Below are 25,461 nucleotides of genomic sequence, written 5' to 3' on the forward strand. Positions count from 1 at the left end.
AAAGGCAACAAAGCTTTTCTGCTGCTTCTGCTCTCGCAAATATAGCAACCGGCACAATGGCAGAATCTTTACCCCAGCCTTCCTTCTCCCCAGGTGTCAAGCGGACGTACGATGGCACACCAGTCGCGTCTGGTCTCGAACTTACTCCTCAACCTACAATACACTCATCGACACGCGACGTTTCACCTGCGCCTAGCGGTGCCAGCTCGCCGCTGAGCGAGTTGACTGCTACAACGCCACAGCGCCCCGCTACCATCGATCCATTGACACCATCCGCCAAAAAGCCTAAGCTTACGTTTGCCGAGAGACAAGTCGAGCAAGCTGTCCAACGTGTGATCAAGGAAGAGAAGTCCAAGCAGAAGGCGGAGGAGAAAGCTCGGAAGGATGAGGGGAAACGCCGGAAAGCGGAAGAGAGAGAGGCAGCTAAGCGACAGAAGGAGATTGAGAAGGCGCAGAAGGAGGCGGAAAAAGAGGCAAAGAAGAAGGCCAGAGAGACTGAGAAAGCGCTCAAGGACGCCGAAAAGGCAGCGAAAGATGCTGAGAAGGCCGCTGCTCACGCTCAGAAGGAGGCCGAGAAGTTGAAAAGGGAAAAGGTAAATGATAACTGGTCTGTGAGGATGCATCTGCTAACTTGAACAGGCGCAACCGCGTATTGGTGCTTTCTTCAACCGACCAGCGGCAGCCTCAACGCCCCCAACTACCCCAGACGATGTATCTGTTGGCGTATCGAGCAGGAGGTCCTCGATAGCCTCGATCGACATGGAGAAGCCGGAAGACCAGTCGTCACCAACGAAGGAAAACTCGGAGTTTTCGAAATGGATTTTACCATTCTTTGTCATGGAGCATACTGAGCTTGCGCCGAATAATCGCTTCATACACCCCAACGAACACCAGGGCCCAGACCTCGCTTGGTTGAAAGGCCAGAACGAGACTGTTGGACCACAACGACTGTTCAGACCACGGAACGTCCACCTCAGACAAGCCGTGCCGGTAAAAAAGATGGTTGCCAAGGTCAATGGTAGCGAGGATGAGCCAATTGACTTGACAGCTGGCTACTCCGGTATGGCGGTGTCTCAAAGTCTGAGGAAAGTCAAGTACAAGGTCCTTCACTTCCGAGAAGACATCAGACCTCCGTATCAAGGAACCTACACTCGAGCAGTATCCCCGCGTTCGGCTCGGAAACTCTCACGCAACCCAACTCATCGCGGATTGCCTGAAACAGATTACGACTACGACAGCGAAGCTGAGTGGCAGGAGCCGGAGCCAGACGACGAGGACCTCGAAGGCGATGATGACTTGTCTGAAGAGGAGGATGCCGCTGACGAAATGGACGACTTCTTGGACGACGAAGCTGACACAGGAAAGCGCTTGGTGGCGACATCTGACGTCGAGCCAATCTCGACTGGGCTATGCTGGGAGGGTCAAACCGACACTGCTGTCGCTGGCTTTGAATTGGGCGCGTATCGAATGCAGCTTATGCACGATAACCAATGCGTTCCTATCGACCCCTACTCATCCACTCATTGGAATGGTCCCATGAAAGCGGACAAAAAGAGCCTGGACGGAGCTGCTGACACCGACAGCTCTATGCAACCACCAAGAGTGCCACTGGCGAACGTCAGTGTCAATAGCAGTGCTTCGCCGCTCCTCGCCTTTGTGAAGGGTGCCGACCTGAAGCAAAAGGAGAATGCGTCAGTGGCTGCAGCGAGAGGACGACCCCGGAACCCCGATAAACCCCTGAAGACGATCCCAGACGACATTTTACCCGCGTTCAAGACGGCGATTGAAGGGTCGGACCTCAACAAGATTGCGTTGGTCGAGATTCTCAAGAAGCAGTTCCCGAAGTGCAGCAAGGATGCTATCAAAGGAAGCCTCGACCAGGTTGCTATCAGAATGGGGGTCAAAGAGGCGGCTAAGCGATGGGTTCTGCGTTAAGCAGGTCGGAGGGCCCACTGCGGTAGACAGGACGACTTGGCGAATTACGACAGCTGATCGATTAGCGAGCGTTGCAAGATATATTGTCCAAAAACGAAGCATGATTCAGGCCATGGTTACGGTAAGGGCGGCCTGGTGTATCAATATGGAGGGCATAGAGGTCACGGGTGTCTGTCACGACAGAGGTTCTTAGAGCGTTTATCGCAAGGTAACCTTCGATGGTGAGATTGAGGAATCAAGACCAAGCTCAAAAAGTTCTACTATTCATGAACGCGTATGATTTAGATACGCCCGCGCTGGCGTCGTGCCAACCCCGCTGTGATTGGTGGGGGCGTTACAACAGACCTTGGGAACGCCATAGAAAGCATATTTCACAAAGTGCCTTTAACCAAGTCCACATCTATCTGACGTGCGCGCATTGAACCGTATCTGAGCTGATCCTGTCAACGAAAGCGTAGCTCTATATCAACCACGGCTTCCCTCACCCCCACTGCGTTTGCCAGACCACACAACATCTCTACCGCAACCTGATCTGCTCCATCTAGCCTCCCAGCATCGAGATCAGCCCATCACAGACCCGCCCATACACCCCAAACCTGCCATTTGCCATTCGCCACCATGGGCGACATTGACCCCAACTCATCCTCTCCCTCCTCCCCACCCGTTCCTGCGCACCACCGCCGCCCCGCCACCCTCCCCGTCCCCACACCCACCGCATCCTTCTGGCAGAGCTCGGCGCCCAGCCCGCTGGCGCAGCACCGCTCCACGCCGGAGCTGCCGCCCGCCGTGGACGTCGTCGTCGTGGGCAGTGGCATCACCGCCGCGTTCTTTGTGCGTGAGTTCCTCCTGCAGCAACCGAAACTTAGCATCCTCGTGCTGGAAGCACGGACGCTGTGCTCGGCGGCCACGGGCCGGAATGGCGGGCACTTGATCCCGTCGATGTTTGGGCAGGAGCGGGATTTGGTGAGGTGGGAGGTGAGGAACTGTGAGGATGTGGAGGGCGTGGTGCGTGCGGAGGGCTTGGAGGGTGAGTGTGAGTTTCGGCGGGTGCAGGGAGTGTTGGCTTGGTGCGACCGGGGGATGTGGGAGGGGGCGAAGAGGTTGGTTGACGCATCGGGGGCGCGGGAGGAGGGGGAAGTGCAGGTGGTGGAGGGAGAGGAGGCATTGGGGGCGCTGGGATTGAAGGTTGGTGGGCCCAAGACCGGGGACGACGGGGTCGTGGGCGCGACGGTGCAGAGGTGGGCGGCTACCTTGAGCCCGTATCGGCTTGTGTGTGGCCTGTGGGGGCGTGTGTTGGGAGAGTCGGTCAATCTACAGACTACGACACCGGTCACGAGGATTGAGAAGGGTGGACGAGGCTGGGACGTTTCTACCCCACGGGGCACGGTGCGAGCCAAGCATGTGGTTGTTGCGACGAATGGATATACTAGTCGGCTCCTTGAGAGATTCACGGGAGTGATTATACCAACGCTGGGCCAGATGACTGCGCTGTCCGCACCCAAGGAGTGGGAAGACGGAGGCAGGATGCTGAAGTATGACTATGGATTCCACGGGCTGAAAGGCCAGGATGCAGTCATGAGCGATTACCTCGTACAGCGCCCGTGGAGGGACGGGGGCCATTTCATGCATGGTGGAGGCAGGCAGTGGGTTAAGGGTGGTGCAGAGGGTTGCAGCGATGATGGCCTCAATGATCCAGATGCCGTCTCACACTTGAGGCAGCTTCCGGCAAGGCTTGAGTTTGAAGGTGTAAAGAAGGAATTAAGGCTAGAAGCGGCGTGGACAGGAGTCATGGGCTACAGTAAAGATGATTGCCCATGGGTAGGAGGTGTGCCCAGGATGGACGGTGTCTGGGTTGCGGCGGGCTACACTGGGCACGGCATGCCGAATGCACCGGGCTGTGGACGACATGTAGCGAGGCTGGTGGCGGAAGCGTTGAATGATGGGGACTGGAGGCGGAGAGAGGAGCTGGCGGTCGAGAGGGACGAAATCCCCAAGGAGTTCGTGCTGGACGAGGAGAGGTTAGCGAGGTGGGAGCTGAAGAGATGAGGCGCTTGCTATGAAGTCAGCTTGCCAGGGTTGTGGGATAGGCTAGCATTCTATCATGGCAGTCACTCAGGCAGTTGCGCCTGCCATGAGGAATGGTTCTAAACTAAACCATGTCTGCGTATAGGCATGTACGCCCAGAGGAAAGCACCCAGCCAACCACTCGACGGCCCAGACCACCTTACTTAATTTATCAGGCAGAAGGCGTGTGCCTGACAAGTGCCGTCCCCAGAACAAGCGTACTCGGGATTATCAAGCTGTGATTTGATCATTAATCGAGAAATGTTGCCAGTGTGCATGGCTTAAAGTGATCGCACTTGCTCTGCAGGCCGCGCGACAACTTCTCTCATGGTGCGTGGTCAGGTCATCTGGCTGAGAGGAGCCACAGTACAATTTTGAATTGATCCATTGACTTTGCGACAGAATACCTAAACGGATCCGACGAAGCTGGTACCGGAACCAGCTGAGCTTGACACCCTCGCCCCTCGACCCTTCCCCAGATGTCTACCCCAGAATGTCCGCCTCGGATCGATTCGATAAGCGCTGTATCGCCAGAAGTCGGAACGGTCTACTCTCGCCTGCCTCGGTTTACGATAGGTTGCCATGCCCTGAGTGGTTGTTGAGCATCGGTCGAGGACGGTGTCTTTGCCGTTGCAGAACGCCTACCGAGGTCGAGGTCATTTAAGAAGTTGGCTGCCGATGCATGATTGAGGCTTGCAAGGAAAACAAGCAGCCAAGGGCCTGCTACCCCTGTAGCCAAGCCTAAAGGTTGCAACACCCCATGCCAGACAAGACTTGGTGCCGCTGCTTGAGCCCATTCAGGCATGCCTTCACCTGCACGTCGCTGATGCAACTGCCGGCTCTCGTTCAGCGTCGAGACTGACTGGCTGGGGGCGGAAGCTATCTCGAACTTGTGGTGTCCAAACCACAATTTGCCACGCCTGCTGGATCGCTCACCGTGACCCACCAAGACGTCTTGCAGCAACTCCACGTGGTGGAGGTGCCTGACAACGAAGACCTTGACATTGACCGTCAGCAAGCGGGCTCTATGCTTGCTAGTGAGAGCATCAGTTGATATCAAGGAGCTGTCGGTGGTGCATCATGACCGGGCCAAGCTCTCCCAAGATCACTTGAGCCTCGACCAAGGCTTCTTGTGCGGAAGCTTACGGCAAGCAAGCACGAGGTTGCGAGACCTGCTGTCTTCCACCGTCAACGAGTCGTTGGACAACGCCACTGCTCCACGGAAACATTTTAACTTGCTCTAACCTGAAGCCTAGAGCAGTCGATCAACAGGCACTAACCCTTCGCCCCACAGCCTCCGCGACTTTTAGCCACCCCGGACACCCCGGGTGCGGGTTGATCGAACCCCAGATTCCGCGCCCTTGCTGGCTTGGGGTTGGTCCATCATCTCCCTGGGACCACGACATGCGCTTCGCTGCGGCTCGCTAAAACATTGTGCGCATTTCTCGATCCAGTCCAAGTGCTACAGAGTCCAGAACTTGCGCGCGGTTCCGGATCACTCCTGGACATCTACGTCGATATCGTCCCTGTCGACCAGGATATCCACTGCTAGCCTACCATGTGTATCCGCTCCCACAGTGCCCTCGTGGTCGACCTGGCAGCCATCTGCCATTTAGGTTTCGCCTTGTTCGAATTCTACAGCCTCTTGGACGGCTGTACCCCAGTCCACACTATATGCTATCTGCGTGCTAGCGGCTTGGACCTCGTTTCGTGGACACGGCCAGTGCGCTGCATCTGGAAATATCGTGGGAATAAGACCTTTTGGTCTCTGGTCTATTATATTGTCGCCTTGCCCCCCAGACTTTTCGTTCATCTTTCACCCCTCGATCTTTATTCTTCACACCCTGAGACATTTACGTGTTAGCATTTGTCGCCCGTCAACATGGCTGATAAGGACTTCAATGTCGACACCGTCGAGCACCTCGGCAAGACCGAGACGACCGAGTCAGACCGACAGATCAATGAGCGGATTGAACAATTCACGCCTGAGGAGCAAAAGAAGATCATTCGTCGCATTGATCGCCGACTAGTCCTCACTCTCGGCTTCCTGTACTGTGTCAGTCTCATGGACAGGACGAATCTCGGCATCGCATCGGTCGCAGGAATGGGCGTCGATCTCGTCCTTATCGGCGAGCGCTACAACATTATCGTGCTGCTTTTCTTCATCACCTACGTCCTGCTGCAACCTCCTGCAACCGTCATTCTGAGGAAGATCGGACCCAGGATCTTTCTGCCTACGATTACTCTCCTTTGGGGCATCACCATGATCTGTTTCGGATTCGTCAAGAACTGGACTGATATGCTTGGCCTACGACTGGTGTTGGGAATTTTTGAAGCTGGTTTCTTCCCCGGTAAGGCTCGGTTCGCGGTTAGTGTGTGGCGTTTACTGATTATATACAGGTTGTGCCTACCTTCTGAGCTGCTGGTATCCTCGCTACGAGCTCCAGAAACGCAACGCCGTCTTCTATTTGATTGGCTCCATGGCGTCTGCCTTCGCAGGTATTCTCGCCTATGGCCTAAGCCAACTGAAGAATCATGGTTCTGGCCCTGAATGGTGGGGCCAGCACTATGGCCCAACCAAGGCTAATCCCGACGCCCCAGCTGGCATTTTGCCTGGCATTGCTGGATGGAGATGGATCTTCATCCTTGAGGGCGTTCTGACCTGTATCCTGGCGCTTGGTGCTTACTTCATCATTGTCGACTTCCCCGAGAAGGCTGTCAATACCTTCGGACTGAAGTTTTTGAATCAACGCGAAGCAGAATTCGTTTGTGCCAGGATTGAGAAGGACCGTCACGACGTTATTCCCGAAGAGTGAGTTCATGCTACTTTACAGAGGTCGAGGACGTTTACTCACAACGCGCAGATTCAGCGTGAAGAAGTACCTGAGCTACGCACTCGACCTCAAGGTCTGGGGCTTTGCGTGCCTCTTCGGACTTACTACGACCTGCACCTATGCGATTGCCTATTTCTTGCCCATCATTCTGAACGTGGGTATGGGATTCAACGTGGCCGCATCCCAGTGCCTCGTCGCACCTCCCTACGTCCTTGCCGCCATTGTCATGTTCGCCTTTGCCTACTACGGCGACAAGTGGCATCTCCGCAGCCCGTTCATCATCTTCAACGGCTGCCTGTGCTTGCTTGGTAAGTAGCCACCGCCCCAACTTCATGACGTGCCCACTGACATTCTGTCTCAGGTCTCGGCCTCCTTGGTTACGTGGAGAACGTTGGCGTTCGATACTTCGGTGTCTTCCTCGCCACCACGGCCTGCAACGCCAACGTCCCTTGCGTTCTGACTTGGCAAGCCAACAACATCCGCGGTCAATGGAAACGTGCCCTCTGCTCGGCCACCCTGGTCGGGTTCGGTGGCATCGGTGGCATCATCGGCGGCACGGTTTTCCGTGAGGACGATAAGCCAGAGTATCGGCCAGGCATCTGGACCTGCATGATCGCTTCATCGTTGATCGTCTTGATCACGCTGGCCATGCAGCTCAAGTTCAAGCGTGCAAATGCCCGAGCCGAGGCAGGTGGCAAGCCGATTGAGGGTCTAGTTGGCTTCCGTTATACGCTCTGAGCATATCGGACGCTTGTTACATCTAGTATGAGGCAATGTCGAGATGGCACTTGGAGCGCCTCATGCGCCATGGAAACCTTGTATCTTTGTGGTCAAACTCAGAAATCGGTCATTGGACCTAAAAGATATGATGGTTGCAGTCCAGCATGCTAATGATACCATGATTGAACTGAAATATCGCGCCAGACATTGTCAACCACGTGCTTATCCGTACTACTGGCATAGATAATCTCTCCTATGATCTCTCAAACAAGCAATAGTCGTCCTCCAGGCCCTCCATCATGGCTCTAGCCATGCGGTGATACGCAATTCCCATCTCTGCCAAGGATCCGCGTCCCCCGGCCTTTCCAAACCCCGGATCTCTCTCACTCTTCGCGCGTTCTTTTGCTCTCTCTCTCTCTCTATCAAACAACTCCGTTCCCACCCTCCCCCACACTACCACAGCCGAATCTACCTCGGCCCAACAGCCAATCTCACATCAGTCTCAGTCCCAGTCCCAGTCCCAGGTCCGTTTCGGTCTCCCCCCCGCCTCACATCCAAATCCACAGCCGGCTTGCGCGCGCGCGCCCAGCTTCGCTTAAACGGGGGATTTTTATAACCCTACTTCCCTTTTCATCTTACCTCCTCTCTGGGAAGGGAATCAAGCGAAAACAAATATTATGCAGTACGCAAAGCAAGCATAACTTTTGCACAAGCGGCAAAACGGCCGAAATGCGTCCGCCGAGACGGATGTCCGCTTCTTCAGAACGTCCGAGAGGGGCGCATGGAAGCTGGTGAGGGTTTCTACTTGCGGTAGTCGGCTTGCCTGTATTGGCTTTGCTTTGCTTTCGCGTGGACGGATCTTGCAGGGCAAAGAATCCGTTGGGCTGTGAGAGCGCGTTTGTTCGGTTGAGCCGGGGAGGGGAGGGCGGTGTTCGTTTGCGTTGCCGACCGAGCCGAGGTATTGATTGTACGGATCGTACTTCTGACAGAGAGGCTGGCTGGCTTGCTTGCTTGTGGGCGAAGATCCCTGGCATAGACGGAGGGTTCCTTGAGCCCGCCACGAGAATGGAACTCTTAGGGATTCGTGCGTTCTGGACCAGTCTCCAGCCATGGGTCCAGAACGGGGCGAGATTGCATGCTGCAGGTTGCATTTGAGTATCGTCCTTTTGCGCTCTGTCTGGAAGTCCAGGCCGCGACTGTGGAATGGAGGTAGCAAGGCTCGGTTCCGAGTCAAGCAACAGGGGCAACTCGCTTCCGAGGCTCAAGTCGATTCCCACTCCATGTCATCGACTTGGACGTCAGTGGGCTTGTCTGGGGTGACAGCCCTCTTTGCTTCGGCATCAATCATGTCCAGATCCTTCACTGCGGGAAGATGACTGCCCTCTCGTTGAGACGCCTTGCCCTTCACTCGGCAGACACTACTTCCTTGGAAACACGCCCGATGCGAGCAGTCACTGCTGATGTAGGGGCTTTGCGAGTCGTCGCTCTCGTACCCGCTGTCAGACTCGTCGTCCATACCACCGAGCACGACCTCGTTATCCATGCCGCTATCCCCCATCTCGACTCTCAGCTCTACTTCGTCATCACCCTCAAGATCGCACAGGCTGTCGAGGATGTCGTCGAACGTGTCCCCGACCTGCTGCGCAAGTGACGCCTTTTGCAACGTTCCTTGGTGCCGGTTTGCGGGTAAAGTCACACCGGGCACAAACGAAGAGGCTATGGCCGACTTTGTTACCTCGGAGAACGGCTTTGGCTGAAAGGCCATGGTCGTGGTGGCTGTTACGGTGCAGCTGCTTGGTGTTGCAGCTCCTTTACCCAGGACTACGTGCTGGTCTTCACAACGGTCCGTGCGATGGACCGAGACCACGTAGCTGCGCACTGAAGGGCCCATTGGCCGTGGGCGGCGCAGCGTCGTTGGTAAAGAAGTGGAAGATGAGGCGATGCGGGGAGCCATTGTTGCTCTTGCTCTTGCTTCATGGGGTGCAGTGAATGAGGTGACTTTGTTTGGCTCAATTTAATCGTGGTAAGTGTATTGCAGTTATTGGCTACTGAGTGGCAGTCAAAACAGGAGACAAATCCACTGCAGGCTCCATAGCAAGGTGCATGGCTGAAGTGCTGCAGCTCGCGAGATGCCATTCATGTCCTCAAGTGAGTACCTACCTACCTGAGCTTGTGATATGGCTCTCTCCGAACTGGTTGTGAGTACCTCTCCCAACCATTATCAGCACCAGCAGAACCTGTCTGGTGTGGTGGGCACATATCCATCGATGGATCACGCAAATGGTCATCCGCTGGATCAACGGTACCGACAGCGAGGTAAGTTCAAGGCATCAGACATCAGGCAGCCAGGCATCAGGCGGGTGGAGTGCAACACCCACCTGAACCGCGATCTGTACCTGTAGGCAGCCAGATCCGAATTTGCAACAATAAGCTTATCACCATGCCGGTGGCGAACCAAATGTAGCATCTCTGAAGTATGTACAAGGAATGGTTAATGTGTTGCGCGATGTGCAGGTAGGTGTCCCGTCAACAGATGCTGCCGGCAGCACAGCTCTCGTAACGGAAGCAACGACTTGGACTATCAATTACGAATGTTGGTGGTCGTCAAAGACGGTTCGCTCCATCGCGTATTACGAACAGGTGTTGTAACCCCTTCGTCGGGCCGCATTCGAGCGGGCTTCTTCTCATGCTAAGTCTTTTGCTGTTGTTACCACCGCTTTTTCAGCGCCCTCTTCAACGATTACATCCGAGACCTGTCCGTCCCGCCAGCTCCCCACCGTGCGCAGTATCGGACGATCGTACCAGCTCACCCCTCTCCCGCGCCAGACCCCACTGCCGCTCGTGCTGAGGTGCGCCAACTTCTGGCTTGGTTGTCGGCACAAGCCGGGACCCTGTATGATATAGACTTCGGAGTTTCGCATCTGTGACTTCTCTGTCGACTCAGAAATCGTTGCGTCCGTTGTCGTTATCGTTGCCGCCGCCGATGACGACTTGTTTTTGGCGTGGCCAATTCTGGATGAGGCTGAGCGGAGATATGTAAAGAAGCGCCCTGGGAATATCCGGTTGAACAAAGGTTTGAGACACGGAACACAGGCGCAGACGATGCCGACACTGACTTCGGCTACAGAGTAGAAGAGGGGGAGAGTTGTTCGCATGGTAACGTTGACGTTTTGTAGCTGGTCTAGTGTCGTGAGCCGCAGGACAGAGGCGGCGGCAGCGAAAAGTCCGAGACCGAAAAGGCAGCTGACAATGATCTTCTCGTGGTGGGAGATCCGTAGCTTCCAGAAAAATGGTAGTGGTAAGATGCAAAGAAATATATCGGTGAAGATACTGAAGGACGTGGAAAAGTAGAGGAGGGGAAGGATGGGGCCACATGTGCCGTTCTCCAGCGAGAACTGAATATTTGTTAGCAGCAATTTGTGGAAGTAATTAGGCGGCAATAGCACGTACGTCCCAAACCGCAGCTACGGGGCGACATTGGAACAGCGTGCCAAACAGGGTCGTAAAGGCAACGGCTGTGATGAGGAAGGCGAGGACAAACAGCGTCCGACGCAGGTTCCTGGTCGGGAATAGTCGCCAGTAGGTCGATATAATTGACAGTTTGACGAGACTGAGCGCAATGCCGTGGAGTAATTGGCAGACAAACAGGATTTTGATGCTGAGTGTGACATTGTCAATGATGGTAAGTAGATTCAGATCCCAGATATTTCGGCCGAATCCATAGTTGACGCCTGCTTCGATGTGAGACATATGCCGCCAACAGTTCGTTGCACTTACCGACAATGACCGTTGCCGAAAGAGCAACAGCGGTCAACCCTGCGGCCACCATAAGCCAGTCTTCCAGAGCGACATGCCTGACTATGAAAGCTCTGACGCTAGTTCGGACAAGGACAGTAATGCTTGCAATGGCAATAGCGGCAACGTTGTAGGCAACTATCGAGGATTGTACGTTGCTGTGATCCACATTCGGATTGCCCACATTGCGCAGAATGTCGGAGATATCGTAGCTGTCTTTGATTGCGGCCATTATAACGGGGTTCGGTCACGACAGAAGGTGTCCATACATCTCAAGAGAACTTTCAAAATAACACGCGGTGGACTGGAGCGCAGGGTCAGGGAATTATGATCAGACTTGTTATCACTTACCTCGCCAACGGATAGCAGCTACGCGATACCGAGGTGAGCCTTACTGACGACAGCGTTCCGGAAGGCAGCCTCACGAGGAAAGATCTGTAGCAGCTTTGCTTGATGAAAGCTTTGGCTCGTCATAGCTGCATTGAAAACAGGCCAAAAAGGGTAGCGAGCATCACAGGATCATCCCGGCAGAGGTGTCCGAATGCTGGTGGCCTCGCTAAGCCTCTCGGGATGGCCTCCAGTGCACAGCGACTGGTCGAGCCTACAAGTGAAACAAACGGTTGACAGAGTGCCCGACGACGAGAAACAGATGATGCTTTGAAGCCAACGCAACGAGCACGTTCATCAAGCCTTGGCAGGAGGTGTATATGTCGACCGTGATTGGACGAATCGACTACAGACTCCACCGGGCGGACTGTTGGTGTGGCAGCCCGTGCGGCAGCGCTCAGTCAATGCTCTCGCCGCTACCTGCTCGCCGGCAATCTCACATCCCGGCTGAGCGTCGACATCGACTTTCATGGCAGATGCTGCACATTGATGTTGGACCGACGGAAGAGATGTAGCCAGTCCCTCAGGCTCGGGGTAGTGCTAACCCGGGACTAGCGTATGTAAGTTGTCCAGAGAAAGTCGACGCTTAGACTCTATCAAATGGCTGTCACTTCTGAGGACCGGCCTGACCGTCAAGCCGTTGGGCGTACATACTATCCAGATTGTGCCACCTGGAGCTTAGGTCAAACAGATTTCGCGCTCGAGGCGTCGCTCGGCCTATTTCGCCTTGGCTTAGTTCCATCGCTTCGAGCAAGTTCTGTGTCACGTACCGTTTGACCACTCGCCAGTTTGTCGGTACCGCAACGTCTCCGAACGACTGTCTTGGCCAGCGAGCTTCCTGCTATCTACATTGCGGGAGGAGGAAGCGATGAAGCGGAGTGTATTGATGCGACAGCCGAAAGGCGACGAGTTGTCTGTCGAACATGCTCTATGTGAGGCACCGGAAGCAATAGATTCCGAGCACATCGAGCACGCCATGAATTGCTGGAACTTTCAGTCATTCTTCTGACTTCATCTAATTGCCTACACTGCCATCAATGCCATGGTGGAGAATTCAAGTCGAGTTCCACTGCCTCCTCACCAGGCATTGCCTTTCTGTTGACGCCAGTCCGGGATTGCACGAGATGCGCTTGGCGAGGTGCAAAACCCGATTCAAAGGCAGCACAAATGCGGTCACATCTACGCTTGGTCAATCTCCAGTTCAGCACGAATGCTAGATATCCTGGAGCCCTGGTATCCAGAAACCATGCCCACTTCTATGGGGCCAAGAAGCTCCTCCCATCACGCAAGGCTTGGCGTTATCACAACATCCCTTCGAGTACCCAGATATCAAGCTGCCAAAGTTGATGCTAAACCCTTTTGCTGACGGATTAATCCTAGCTCTATCGTGCATCTCTGTCGACACTGACGTTATCGACGCGATAGCCTGAATAGCTGCATCAAATTCCGATGCTGCGACTGGATATTCAGCGATAGAAAGACTTGGCAAGCATGCAACGGTACATGGTTTCGTTGCACGACGCTCCTGACGGGATCCCCCCCGATGTCGTCTTACCTAGTGGTTGGCCACAATCGATTGTTGTTCGCAGCCATGTGCGAAGAGGCGCATGGTGTAGATTTCGTGATCGATGTGGATACGCTTTGTCGCCGAAGGCTTGAGATAGCATGTACTTAAAAAGCCCATCCACTGCACTCACCTGAAGGGCGTCTTCACGATCTAGTAACAAGAAGCCAACTGCCTCGTATTCTGCACCCCTGGAGCTATCTGTGATGGCGCCTGACCCCGTGCACTCGGCGCCCAAAGCTCGTGTTGATGAGAAAGCGACTACTAGCGCTGACAATATTCCATCCCCTTCGGAAAGCACTGATGGTGAACCCGAGCACGAGGAGATTGACGGCCACTATGGTTCATACAGCAACCATGTCTTCTCGGACCCAAAGGTTGCCGCTTACTGGCGTGGAGTAAGTTTTGTCCTGCTGTGGAGGTCAAGGCTCATACTCATACCTGCTTAGGTCTACGAGAACGCTCAGTACGAGGGTAGACATCGCTTCGACCCCACCCTGACATGGAGCGCAAGTGAAGAGAAGCGTCTAAAGAGAAGAGTAGGATACAAAACATGTTTGCTGGGTCGAGTTTAATGTCTTGCAGATCGACTGGAGAATCATGACCCAGGCGTGGTTGATGTTCGTTGCCCTAGAGCTCAACCGTCGGAATATCAATCGAGGTGAGTCTGGGACGGATCGTGTAACGAACGGACACTAATGAGTGGCAGCTATTACGGATAACATGCTTGGTGAGCTCGGTATGGACACGAATGACTTCAACTATGGCCAAACCATCTTTCTTGTTTCCTTCCTCGCCGCCGAGCTTCCATCTGGTCTGATCTCGAAGAAAGTGGGGCCGGATCGTTGGATACCCTTCATCATTTCCGTGTGGAGCGTCGTGTCGGCTTCTCAAGCTGGGCTGAGCAGCCGAGCGGGGTACTACGCAATTCGATGCATATTGGGCTTGTTGATGGGAGGATTCATTCCGGATACCGTCCTTGTAAGTCATCCATTCACTGTAGAGCTGGAACGGGAGAGTATTCGCTGCCTGGGAAATCGATCCTACAGAAATATCTAGGCAGAGCATCATTGTTCGGTAGCTTGGCTCCTGAGTGGCGCTGAACGGTGACATGTCGTTCCTGAATCCGAGTACTGACTTCTTTCTCCCACAGTATATTACATATTGGTATACGAGTCATGAGCTTCCTAGTAAGTTTCCCGTCCCCAGAGATCCCTACACGTTCAGGCAGAGACTTCCCTCCACAGGGTTTCAGTCGACGTTGACCCGCTGGTGCTGCAATCCAGAAGCTGCCCTCGCCTCAGATTCTCACACAATGAACCTGGTCACTGATCTGGTTCATGTTTGCAGTCCGGCTGTCCTGGTTCTGGACCGTGCTCAGTATTTGCAACGTTGTTGGGTCACTTCTGGCCGCGGCCATCCTGCAGATGCGAGGCATCGCTGGATGGGCTGGCTGGCAGTGGTTGTTCCTTCTTGAGGGTCTTTTCACCCTCCTCATTGGCCTAGCATCGTTCTTTCTCTTACCACCTTCGATTACCCAAACTCACAAGACGAATTTCCTCCGCCGCAAGCCATGGTTCACGGTCAGAGAGGAGTCTATCCTCCTCAACAGGCTACTCAGAGATGATCCCTCGAAAGGGGATATGCACAACCGCCAAGCTGTTGGCCCTGCTCGGCTGTGGAAGTGTTTGAAAGACTTCGACCTCTGGCCGATATATCTGCTCGGACTTACCACTTACGTCCCACCTAATCCACCTCAGAACTATCTCGCTCTAATCCTCCGGACTATGGGATTCAGCACATTTCAAGCGAATTTGTTGACGATCCCCTCGCAGTTCGTGTACGGCGTCCAACTGCTCATCATTTCGCGCATCTCGGAATGGGTCAACGAACGGTCTCTCGTCTCGTCAATGTCCAACGTTTGGATTCTGCCGTGGCTGGTGGCATTGGTAGCACTTGGGGAGAACGCTGGTGATTGGGTCCGCTACGCCCTGCTCACGGGTCTACTGTCGTACCCATACTGCCACGCCATTCTTGTTGCTTGGAACTCCCGGAACAGCAACAGCGTCCGGACGAGAGCCGTAAGCGCAGCATTGTACAATATGTTTGTACAAGCGGGAAACATCGTTGCAACCAACATCTACCGCGAGGACGATCGCCCGTACTACATCAGGGGAAACAAGGTGCTGCTAGCGCTGTGCTGCTACAACATCGTCCTCTTCGTCTTTGTCAAGTTCTACTACATTACGCGGAACAAGAAAAGAGAGCAGGCTTGGGCCCAGTTATCTGGTGAAGAAAAGATTGAGTACGTCCATCAGACGAACGATGAGGGCGCCAAGAGACTAGACTTCCGGTTTGCACATTAGACAGGAGTCAACAGACTCTCTGCGATATCCAAAAGCTCAGAGATACGAACGACAAGGATCCAAAGGCCGGTCTACTGCGCTGGAGACTCAGTATAGACGTCGGCAGGTCTGCAGCACCTGTCATGTGTTCGTAGCCCAAAGAAGTCGCCAGTGAGCAAATGCTCAGAGAAGTACCTGTGTACTCTTCCATCTCCACTGGCTTCTTGCCGTCCCTCGATAGATTTTTTTCAACGAACTTGTCATTGTACTGCGCCTCAAACCTTCGAAATGATCATGTGAAGTACTTCGCAAAGTTCAGCCTTATAAGCCACCCTACAACCCGCCTTAATCTGCCCCAGGCCTTTGCCACGGGGTAGGGTGGAGACATCGCGGCAGGGGGGCTCGCTTGGGACGGGCAGTGCTCTCCAAATAGCTCAGCCTCCTCCACGAACCACCAGTCTTCCGAGGAAACCACCCTGGTCGACGAATTCGCAGACCGCTTCCCTTTCGGTAGCAAATGTTCTGTCCAACAGTCTCTCGCCTAGCTCCGGGGCTTGGACCATGCTCGTGTGCCACGAGGCCCGCTTGACTCACTTTTGTGCAGCCTTATCCGCTCTTCGCCCCCATCGATGTCCTTTGCTTCCTCTTCGCAACTGTGCTGTGCTTGCGTTGACCATAAACAGTCGTTTGCCATGTATAATATGCAGCTGAAGCGCCGATGATTGCACGTTGCACAGTATGGATCCAGCCTCGATATCCATCGGAGCCGTGCAGATCGCTTTCGCTTGTGGTCAGGCTACAGTTACAATCATCAAGTGGGTGAACGATGTTCGGTCAGCCGGTGAACGTATCCAGGGTTTCTACGAGGAGATCCTTGCGCTTAAAGCTACTTACGATGGACTTAGCGACTGCTTGAAGTCGCCAGTAATGGCCGAGGCTGCCCGCACATCTAACAAGGCCAATGACGGCAGGCACCTCTGGGCCCAGGTCAAGACTGCTCTCGACGATTCCCGCCTCACCATCAAGGAAATCAATCATCACCTCGACAAGATCAGTAAGGCGTCGGGAATACTCAAGAAAGCTCGATCCCACCTCGAGGAGTCCCTTCGAAAAGGAGAGCTTGGTCGTCTCCGCGAAAGGATCAGGTTCTTCAACACGACCATATCGCTGCCTATTCAAATGGTTTGCGTCATGCTACAGCTGGAACAACGAGACCAGAGCGCCGAGTCACAGCGCAACCTGGACCGTCGCTTTGTGCAGATCGAGCAGACCATGCGCGAACTGATCGTCAGCTTGACCTACCAAAGTGATACGACGCTACGTGGCGAGACCCTGATTGTGGGATCAACAGATAGTCGTCAAGATCCTCGTGGGCGTGATAATTATCTCACTTTTGCCCGGCGTATTCTCACAAGTGCTTCGGCCGCGGCCAGCACAAGATCCACATACAGTACTATCTCACCACGAATTGAGCCACCCGCCCCTCTTGAACTACGAGGCAACCTGCCGGAGCTGAATAATTCGGAGTTTCAGAGAAGTCGCAGGACTATTCCAGACTGGATCTCTGCATCCAATCCTGAGCAATTCACGGATCAAGTTGCACAAACATTGGGAAACAACAGCACGGACGGTAGGGAGCCGGCACAAGCCAAAGTCTCGGATGCAGTGGACTTCAGACTCGCTCAGAGGTACCTAAAGAATGGCCAGGAGAAAGCCGCAGAGGGCCAGCATGAGAGTGCAGAGCGAAACTTCAAGAAAGCGCTTGAATTACTTGCGAAATACGACTTCAGCAACAGGATTGCGTTCCAGCCTGCAGAGGTGGTGCTCATGCTCTCCCAGTCATGCTTGAAGCAACAGAAGCATGATGAGGCAATTGCTCTCCTCACACCCGTTGCGGACGGGAAGGTCAATATTTTTCCGTCATCTGTGGACGTGGCTGACGAAGCAATACCTGCTCAGTATCGACCAGATAAATTGCAGTCTCTTGCTGCCAGTCATCAACTAGGAGAAGCGTATCGAGCGAAAGGTGACTTTGAGCGAGGCAAAGTTCATGCTCGGAAGGCGTTCATGGATCGCACTGATGAGCTAGGTGAGACTGACGAGAAAACATTAGAGTCCGTACAACTGTTGATCGACATTTATCGCGATATGGGAGCCGAGGAAGACGCAGAAGCGTATGAGGAATTCTTAACACCGAGCCCAATGACCAAGAAGCCAGCAGAGTCGATCGATACAGATACTCCTAGCGATGAGCCCACGATTACTTCCTCAGTGTCACCTCCAGCTTCCGAGGTTAGAGGTGTGCCAGCGACGTCTTCCCCGGCGCCACCGCGTAAGGCTACCCGTGGATGGCGTGACAAGCTCAGCCGCAACATGCTCGGTCGCAACCACAGCGCCAGCTTGAGGGACACCAGATCCGGCAGTGACGATCGCAAAACATCCTTCTCTCGCACCACCACCCTCAACTCCACGATACCTGAGACTCCCAGCTCCTTCACCTCTCCACATCTCCAGTTTCAGACTTCCAACATCAACGTACCAAGCACAACATCCAGTCCAATTAATCAATTGACATCTCCTGCCTCAGACTCCGCCCCACCATCCCACCACCGCCTCTCCTCCCGCGCCGACAGCTGGAACTCTGAGGCCCTCGATCATGGTATGCTTACACCAAATATTGCCTTCAACCCAGCCTCTGCAGCTATGCTGGAACCACATTTCAAGGCCGTGGCAGAGCACTGCGCTGCTAACAAACTCGACAAGGCTGCTACGGTGGGCCTCAAGTTCCTGGAAGGCTACGACTCGCGAAATTTCATCATTCGCAGAGACGAACTGGAAAGCAACATCAAGAAAGGGACCTCGAGAGCGCGCGGCCTTGCCGCGACGGGCAAGGGCTATGCGCCCATCCACTACTTCTGTGAGATGCGCGACGAGTGCGCTGCTGAGGTCGCCATGCTGGTGCGCTACGGCGTCGATGTCAATACCGTGTGCTACAAGGCGGGCTTCAAAGCAGGCCCGGAGCTGACGCCTCTGGGACTAGCAATCCGAGCTGGACACACGCGAGTGGCGCGCATTCTGCTGGAGGTGTCAGGCGTCAAAGTGGATACCAGGGATGGGGAGGGCATGACGCCGCTGATGGTGGCGACAAGAAGCAGGCTATATGAGGTGGTTAGGCTGATGTTGGAGAAGCATTACCCTCAGTGTGTACCCACAGGGGAGGCCAAGTGGCCTAAGGGGTGGTATGGCAACAGTTTGCTGCACGACGCAGCACGGCACTGTGATGCGCAGCTGGTGACGTTGTTGTTGGAGAAGGGCATCGAGGATGTCAACGGCGTGGACCGGTTTGGGAAAACGCCATTGATGTATGCGATCATCAAGTCCGATGTGTTTGAAGAGAAGAAGCAGAAGCTGTGTCGGGAGAGGGTGAAGGTCGTGAGGAAGCTTGTCGAGTTTGGCGCGGATGTGAACCAGATCGACAAACACGGATATACGGCCGCGACGTATGCGGCTCGAGAAGAAGACGAAGAGTTAAAGGCTGCGGTTGGCGAGCCGAGGTTTGAGCTTCCCGTTACAGACGTATAAGGCGTGAGATGTAGAATGTGTGAGATCATGAGATACCCCCGTTACCCGCACTTCTTTCGAAGCGGCCAGGACAATATAGGCCACTTATATTCACGTGTACACCTACAGATTAAATCCTCTCATGAGATCCAACAAGCTGGGTTAGCCATCGACTTCTTATACACATTGCTCTCGTGCTTGCGATTCCGGCAATCAGTGGTGAGCTTCAACAAAGACCATCGCGTTGGCGCTCATCCTTGAGTGGCTGCACATGTTGCGGATTTCGTGCAATGTATGCTTGTCTTGTATCGGCCTATGAGAAGGGTCAACCAACCACTGAGAAGGGAGAAGCATGGAAGATCATCTGCATGCCGCCTGGCTTTCTCAGGTCACGGAAGAGTTCCAGTAGTGGCACACTCCCCAATCAATACAGGTAGCGTACAGTGCACCGTGCAGTCGCGACGCGAGGCCGGCGCGAAAGGGCAGTGGAGGGCGTGAAATAACTCCCAGCTTTTAGCATAGCGGCATAGGGGACATTGAATGTGCGCTATGAGTCCGGTACGCAAAGGCATTGAGCTCGAGACGGAGATGATGGACGTAAACAAGCCAGTCCTTCAGGACACGATCGCCATGGTGGGCTCGAGGGACCTCGAGCATGTGGAATTCTCGGGTAACCTGTCAACTCCGGTTGACCTCGGCCAAACTCGCAGGGCCCGAGAGTTTCCTAAATGACCACGCGCGCTCGTTCAACTTCCAGCACCTCCTTCGTATCTCGTCCACTCCCCTGTCTGTTAAAATACACTCCTTTGCATCTCGAGATACACTACGACCGAGCCAATATCCTCCGAAGTCCTCGCACTCCACATTCCACCATGTCTTCTTCCAAAGTTCAGGCACCGACCCCCACCGAGGGGGACCTCTCCTCCTCTTCCTCCTCCTCATCCCCTGCGCAAACCACAACCGCGGAGCAACAATCCGACAACATCTCGCACGCCCTCGCCGGCGCGGGCGGCGGCCTCCTCGCCATGGCCCTCACCTACCCGCTCATCACGCTGTCCACACGCGCGCAAGTCGAGTCCAAGCGCGCCGAGACCTCGACACTCGCCGCCATCCGGCACATCATCTCTCGCGAAGGCGTCTCGGGGCTGTACGCTGGCCTCGACAGCGCGCTGTTCGGCATCAGCGTGACCAACTTTGTGTACTACTACTGGTACGAGTGGACGCGGTCCGGCTTTGAGAAGGCCAAGGTGGCGCGGGGCGAGGGCAAGAGACTGGGGACGTGGGAGAGCATGGTTGCCGGCGCGGTGGCGGGCAGCGCGACGGTCTTGATCACGAATCCTATTTGGGTGGTGAATACGCGCATGACGACGAGGGAGAATGCGGCGCAGGAAGAAGGCGAGAAGGATGTGGAGGCGCAGCGCAAGCCGAAGAAGAAGGTTAGTACGATTGGCACGCTGGTTCAGTTGGTCAAAGACGAGGGCCTGGGGAGTCTCATGGCGGGTGTGCTGCCGGCGCTGGTGCTGGTGGTGAACCCCATCCTGCAGTATACGATCTACGAGCAGTTGAAGAACTATATTGAGAAGAAACGAAAGGTTGGGCCGAGGGACGCCTTTATGCTGGGCGCCGTGGGCAAGTTGCTGGCCACGAGCATCACTTACCCGTACATCACGGTGAAGAGCCGCGCACATGTGGCCAAGAAGCAGGAGGGCGTGAAGAGCGAGGGCATGACGGAGAGCCTGAGGAAGATCGTGCGCGAGGAAGGTTATAGCGGTCTGTACAAGGGTGAGTTCCCGGCCCGGAGTCCCTGCGCATGATTTGTCTGCTAACACTTTTCCCCAGGTATTGGCCCGAAGGTGAGCCAGAGTGTGCTGACGGCTGCGTTCTTGTTTGCGTTCAAGGACGTGCTTTATGACGCCATTGTCCAAGCGAGGAGGAGGGCTCGCGCCGTCAAGGCTTGAACGCGTTGGTCGGCGTCGTCCTCGGAAGCTCATTGCTGCAGCCGCAGCATACGCGTCTCCGATAGCCATCTTTCAGAGCGTGCGCCAAAGGCTACTGGATGACTAAATCTGGCCAGTCACGCTATTCATCGGGGTGATGATCGACAGACCTCGAACCACGATTACATTCGTAGAGGATTCACGCTATCAGATTCGAGGGAAAGTTCTACAGATACCGCGGAGTGCTTCTTTGAAATTACGTAGACCACGAATCGCAATGATTATCTGATTATCACCGCTGTAGCGGCGAATGTATTGGTAGTACATGGTATCTAAGCGGCGTGACCGTGCAGTGCCAACAGTGAACGTTTCTCGAACCTTGTCCACGATGACCGCTGTTCCAAACCCCATCCCTCGTGCACCCTGCGACGTCGTCCCTGTCCCATTTCACTGCCTGATGTTGCTGCTCAGCCACACGTCTTGAAACAGCGGAGCGATCAAAGAGCTGCATTCAAGAGGTCATCTTCTGCACCTTGCCGGAGATTTCCTTGAGCGGCTGCGGGTTCTTGTTGCCCTGGCGCTGTTGATAGATCACGTAACCCCAGTACGCGAGCACGGCGGTCAAGATCAGTGTGAGGTTACCTAAGGAGTTCGTTAGCCTCTCGACAGAAACCCGAGAGAGGAGACTCACCGAGGACCAGGCCGACAATGCCCTCAGACACATTGAACGCGCTCTGGAAGATACCAACCACGAAGTTGAAGGCAGCCTCGAGCGTGTTGACGATCGTCGACACCACGGTGCTGACGGTGCCGTAGATGATCTGGAAGAAAGACTGCACCAAGTTGGTGAGTCCCTTGACAATTTCTGCCATCTGGCTGGGATGTTTTCGGTTGCGATAGATTTTCTGGGGAGCGCGCAAGGTTGCGACGTAAAAGGGCGTGGTGTCAGAATGCAAACAAGTACAGTACACACCCAAATGTGGCTGAAAAACACGTCTTGCAAGACGAGAGTGCGCGCGCGCGCGACACCATGATTTTATCATCTGAGCAAAACAGCGTCACGTCATGCCGCAATGCGAGCGACACACACACACATCCTTTGTTCGTCGAGTTATTGGGCAGCCTGCCATTCCAGCCCAACAGAGCGAGCGCCTCTGCCTGTCCTGTTTCGTTCGCAATCGACGTCCGTGCCACATCGCATATCCGTAAGTACCCCCCCCTGGACGCTGCGTGACGTAGCCAAAACAGGTTTTTGTGGCGGTGTTCGCGGGGTCAGCTGACTACCGGTGCTGGGACCTATCCTCGGGCTCGCACTTAGGTCGGTAGTTGTTCAGGGCCGATGCGTCATGCTTGGGTAGAAGGTGTTGTGACCTTTTGACCGGTCAGACGAGGATCGGAGGATGGAAGTTGTTTGATGGAGCTCCCGTGTTGGTGGGGTTTGAAACCACGCGCATCAGGCGAGCCGAGAGCCTTGCAGGTGCAAACGCTTGTCGAGCGGGTCTGTGACATGGAGGTAGCCTGACCCGTCTTCCAACGACATCTTCTACGTTAATCAACTTTGAGAAGAGTTCTTCAACTCAACACCATTGTAACCCCTCGATCATGGACTCACCAATACCTTCTGGATGGCGGATATGGTTCGCGACGCTCGACCCGCTGGTCGCGTTGAGTGGAGCTTTTGCCAACGCCTTCTCCACGTCGACTGTGCTAAGTAGCTATAACCCCCAGGCCATCGAACCGCCAGCTATTGAGACAACAATTGTCCTCAACATGAGCACAGGCTTTCTTTTGGGCACCCTCTTCCTTCAGGTTGTCTTGCTCCGTCTCAGGTCCCGAGACCTAACAGTCTGGCGATGCTTGCAGGCAAGCATTGCCATTGTCGATCTGGTCATCATTGCTTCTGTGCTGCAAGGGCTCTCTATCCAAGGGCGGATCACTCCGGCTCTCTGGAGGTGGCAGGAATGGGGCAACTTGCTCATTACCGGTTTTGTGTTGGCCACCCGTGTGGTATTTTTGCTTGTCGTGCATCCCACGCAGCTGGGCGATTCAAGGGCCAAGTGGGATTGATGAGGAGTTATTGAGAGAAGCTACCCCTTGCCAGCGCCACATGAAACTGGGGTCGAGGCATGTGCTGTAATGGGCAGGCAATGCTGGAACACCGGGAATCTAGAAGCCTTGCCAAGATATACGAGGCTACTTTTGTGGAGCCAGATCTAGGATTTTGATCTATTTTCTTCGTGAACTCTTCGTTGCGTATGTATGCAACTAACCGGTTGGCGAGTACGTGGTCACTTGATGAATTGTGAACATGGACTTCACAACCATTCGACCGTTTCAACATGTCGTTCTCCGGTTACCCAACGACCAGACTCGGATCGAACGATTGAACCCTAACTCGTAGGTACTCCCCGTCCACCCCGAGCCTTCAAAACGGACATCAGCCATCAGCATTGAGACGCTGTAGCTGACTCTGTTCTCAAAGGCTCATAAGTCTAGGCAAGTATGGATCTTTCCATACCAATCAACTATTCGGGCGTCCATATCACCTCACATTTGAGATCCTGGACAAGTCAGAAGCCCGTCCGGACAGGGAACTGAGAATCATTTCTGCCGCCGAGCTTCATGCGGCGGAGCTGCTTGAAGAAGCAGGTGGTGAGGAAGGCACGCCACCGAGCAATGAGGTGGACGAGTATGGGCTGCTGACGGGCGATAAGTCCAATGTCAACATCATGGACGACCCGCTCAATCAACGTCTAACTATGTCCGAAATTGAGGAGCTGAAGCAGGATGACATGGGCAGCACCAAAGAGCTCATCGCGAAGATCATGTCATCTCACACGAATCTCGACCAGAAAACGGCATTCTCGTTGGCAAAATACACGCTCCGAAAGCACCGGAAGTATATCAAGCGTTTTACAGTATTACCCTTGGACGTGGCAACACTCACAGACTTCATGATGGTCGAGAAAGACTTCACTAGAGTTATGGAGATCCGCAACGAGGTACTTGGCCTCATAGGCTGCTGGGCCAACATTCATGCTAGTGGCGATCCTTTACCAAGCGCACAGTCGTCTTCGCGCTATCTTGTCGTCGACGACACTGGCGGTCTTGTAGCCGCCGCCATGGCCGAACGTATGGGTATACTTCACCAAGCCTACCCCTCGTCGCAGATAGAGACAGAAGAGGATGTCGATATCGACAACCTGGACGAGCCCACGGAAACCACATCGTCCATCGTTGCCGCGCCGCCCGTTAAACCCCGCCGGCAAGCCTACGCGGCCGACCAAATGTCCGCCTCTTCCAACACTCTAACCGTCATCCACTCCAACCAACAACCCAACCTCGCCCTGCTCCGCTACTTCAACTTCGACAGTATGAACCCCACCGCCACCCACCCGCTCTACAGCCACCTCAAAACCCTCTCCTGGCTACAGCTCATCGAGCCCGAGTCGGACAGCGCCTACATCGAGCCCCCCATCCTGCCCCCCCACGAGCTCGCCAAGCTCAAAAGCAACCGGCGCAGCAACTACTTCCGCAAGCGCCGCCGCTGGGAGCGCGCCCGCGCCGTCATCGACGAGACCCGCGCCGGCGGCTTCGACGGCCTCGTCGTCGCCAGCTACACCAACCCGACCAGCATCCTGCAGCACCTGGTCCCGCTCCTCGCGGGCGGCTCGCAAGTCGTGGTATACTCGCCGCAGATGGAGCCGCTGCTGTCGCTGACCGACTACTACTCGACCGCGCGCCGCACGGCGTTTCTGAGCCTGCAAGACGATGGCGATGGCGACGACGACGATGAGGAGACGACGACGACGACGAGGAAGAGGAGGCAGCAGCACGTCCCGAGCGAGGACTTCCCCGTGGATCCGACGCTGCTGTTGGCGCCGATGGTGCAGACGAGCAGGGTCCGGAAGTGGCAGGTGCTGCCGGGCCGGACGCATCCCGTCATGACGAGCAAAGGCGGCGCCGAGGGGTATGTGTGGACGGCGACGAGGGTGGTGAGGGCGGAGGGCAAGGTGGCGGCGAGGGGCAAGGGGAGGCGGAACGTGAGGAATAAGCTGGTGCGGGATGAGGTGGGTGCGGTGGAGGATGGTGTGACGAATGGGGCGGGCATGTATGCTACAACAGATGCAGATGGGCAGCAGGATTCCAAAAGGCTGAAGTTGGGAGACGAGGGGGAGGGTATTGGCGAGGACGTGGTCGTAGGCAGTTGATCGCCTGCATCTCGGCTAGAGTATTGCATAGGTTTTTGGGTCGTCTATAATCTCTAGGCCGCACAGCATCTCTCACCGTAGCTGCACCATCCATGGCACAATGGCTCC

At 54.9% G+C, this 25,461-nt stretch overlaps 11 protein-coding genes across 11 annotated transcripts; 8 read left to right on the plus strand and 3 right to left on the minus strand.

Moving 5' to 3' along the window:
• Positions 1–56: 56 nt before the first annotated feature.
• HMPREF1541_10832 (uncharacterized protein) lies at positions 57–1,935 on the plus strand (the record flags this gene model as incomplete). Its single annotated transcript, XM_008715501.1, has 2 exons — positions 57–593; positions 640–1,935. The coding sequence occupies 2 exons, from the start codon at positions 57–59 to the stop codon at positions 1,933–1,935; spliced, it is 1,833 nt and encodes a 610-aa protein (XP_008713723.1).
• Positions 1,936–2,553: 618 nt separating this feature from the next.
• Positions 2,554–3,981, plus strand: HMPREF1541_10833 (uncharacterized protein; the record flags this gene model as incomplete). The annotated part of the gene is made up of 1 exon (XM_008715502.1): positions 2,554–3,981. One exon carries the CDS (start codon positions 2,554–2,556, stop codon positions 3,979–3,981), a length of 1,428 nt encoding a protein of 475 aa, XP_008713724.1.
• Positions 3,982–5,881: 1,900 nt separating this feature from the next.
• HMPREF1541_10834 (uncharacterized protein) lies at positions 5,882–7,571 on the plus strand (the record flags this gene model as incomplete). Its single annotated transcript, XM_008715503.1, has 5 exons — positions 5,882–6,350; positions 6,400–6,537; positions 6,601–6,811; positions 6,864–7,141; positions 7,195–7,571. 5 exons carry the CDS (start codon positions 5,882–5,884, stop codon positions 7,569–7,571), a joined length of 1,473 nt encoding a protein of 490 aa, XP_008713725.1.
• A 1,243-nt stretch (positions 7,572–8,814) lies between these two features.
• HMPREF1541_10835 (uncharacterized protein) lies at positions 8,815–9,318 on the minus strand (the record flags this gene model as incomplete). Its single annotated transcript, XM_008715504.1, has 1 exon — positions 8,815–9,318. One exon carries the CDS (start codon positions 9,316–9,318, stop codon positions 8,815–8,817), a length of 504 nt encoding a protein of 167 aa, XP_008713726.1.
• Positions 9,319–10,237: 919 nt separating this feature from the next.
• HMPREF1541_10836 (uncharacterized protein) lies at positions 10,238–11,580 on the minus strand (the record flags this gene model as incomplete). The annotated part of the gene is made up of 3 exons (XM_008715505.1): positions 10,238–10,948; positions 11,004–11,284; positions 11,331–11,580. 3 exons carry the CDS (start codon positions 11,578–11,580, stop codon positions 10,238–10,240), a joined length of 1,242 nt encoding a protein of 413 aa, XP_008713727.1.
• A 1,925-nt stretch (positions 11,581–13,505) lies between these two features.
• Positions 13,506–15,665, plus strand: HMPREF1541_10837 (uncharacterized protein; the record flags this gene model as incomplete). The annotated part of the gene is made up of 6 exons (XM_008715506.1): positions 13,506–13,697; positions 13,749–13,838; positions 13,885–13,960; positions 14,009–14,280; positions 14,453–14,489; positions 14,650–15,665. The coding sequence occupies 6 exons, from the start codon at positions 13,506–13,508 to the stop codon at positions 15,663–15,665; spliced, it is 1,683 nt and encodes a 560-aa protein (XP_008713728.1).
• Positions 15,666–16,382: 717 nt separating this feature from the next.
• Positions 16,383–19,226, plus strand: HMPREF1541_10838 (uncharacterized protein; the record flags this gene model as incomplete). Its single annotated transcript, XM_008715507.1, has 1 exon — positions 16,383–19,226. The coding sequence occupies one exon, from the start codon at positions 16,383–16,385 to the stop codon at positions 19,224–19,226; it is 2,844 nt and encodes a 947-aa protein (XP_008713729.1).
• Positions 19,227–20,077: 851 nt separating this feature from the next.
• Positions 20,078–21,163, plus strand: HMPREF1541_10839 (uncharacterized protein; the record flags this gene model as incomplete). Its single annotated transcript, XM_008715508.1, has 2 exons — positions 20,078–20,987; positions 21,045–21,163. The coding sequence occupies 2 exons, from the start codon at positions 20,078–20,080 to the stop codon at positions 21,161–21,163; spliced, it is 1,029 nt and encodes a 342-aa protein (XP_008713730.1).
• Positions 21,164–21,653: 490 nt separating this feature from the next.
• On the minus strand, positions 21,654–22,014 carry HMPREF1541_10840 (uncharacterized protein; the record flags this gene model as incomplete). Its single annotated transcript, XM_008715509.1, has 2 exons — positions 21,654–21,784; positions 21,834–22,014. The coding sequence occupies 2 exons, from the start codon at positions 22,012–22,014 to the stop codon at positions 21,654–21,656; spliced, it is 312 nt and encodes a 103-aa protein (XP_008713731.1).
• Positions 22,015–22,744: 730 nt separating this feature from the next.
• Positions 22,745–23,209, plus strand: HMPREF1541_10841 (uncharacterized protein; the record flags this gene model as incomplete). Its single annotated transcript, XM_008715510.1, has 1 exon — positions 22,745–23,209. The coding sequence occupies one exon, from the start codon at positions 22,745–22,747 to the stop codon at positions 23,207–23,209; it is 465 nt and encodes a 154-aa protein (XP_008713732.1).
• A 241-nt stretch (positions 23,210–23,450) lies between these two features.
• HMPREF1541_10842 (uncharacterized protein) lies at positions 23,451–25,353 on the plus strand (the record flags this gene model as incomplete). The annotated part of the gene is made up of 2 exons (XM_008715511.1): positions 23,451–23,539; positions 23,625–25,353. 2 exons carry the CDS (start codon positions 23,451–23,453, stop codon positions 25,351–25,353), a joined length of 1,818 nt encoding a protein of 605 aa, XP_008713733.1.
• Positions 25,354–25,461: the final 108 nt, after the last annotated feature.

The sequence above is a fragment of the Cyphellophora europaea genome, assembly GCF_000365145.1.
Source record: "Cyphellophora europaea CBS 101466 unplaced genomic scaffold supercont1.15, whole genome shotgun sequence".
Classification (NCBI taxonomy): domain Eukaryota; kingdom Fungi; phylum Ascomycota; class Eurotiomycetes; order Chaetothyriales; family Cyphellophoraceae; genus Cyphellophora; species Cyphellophora europaea.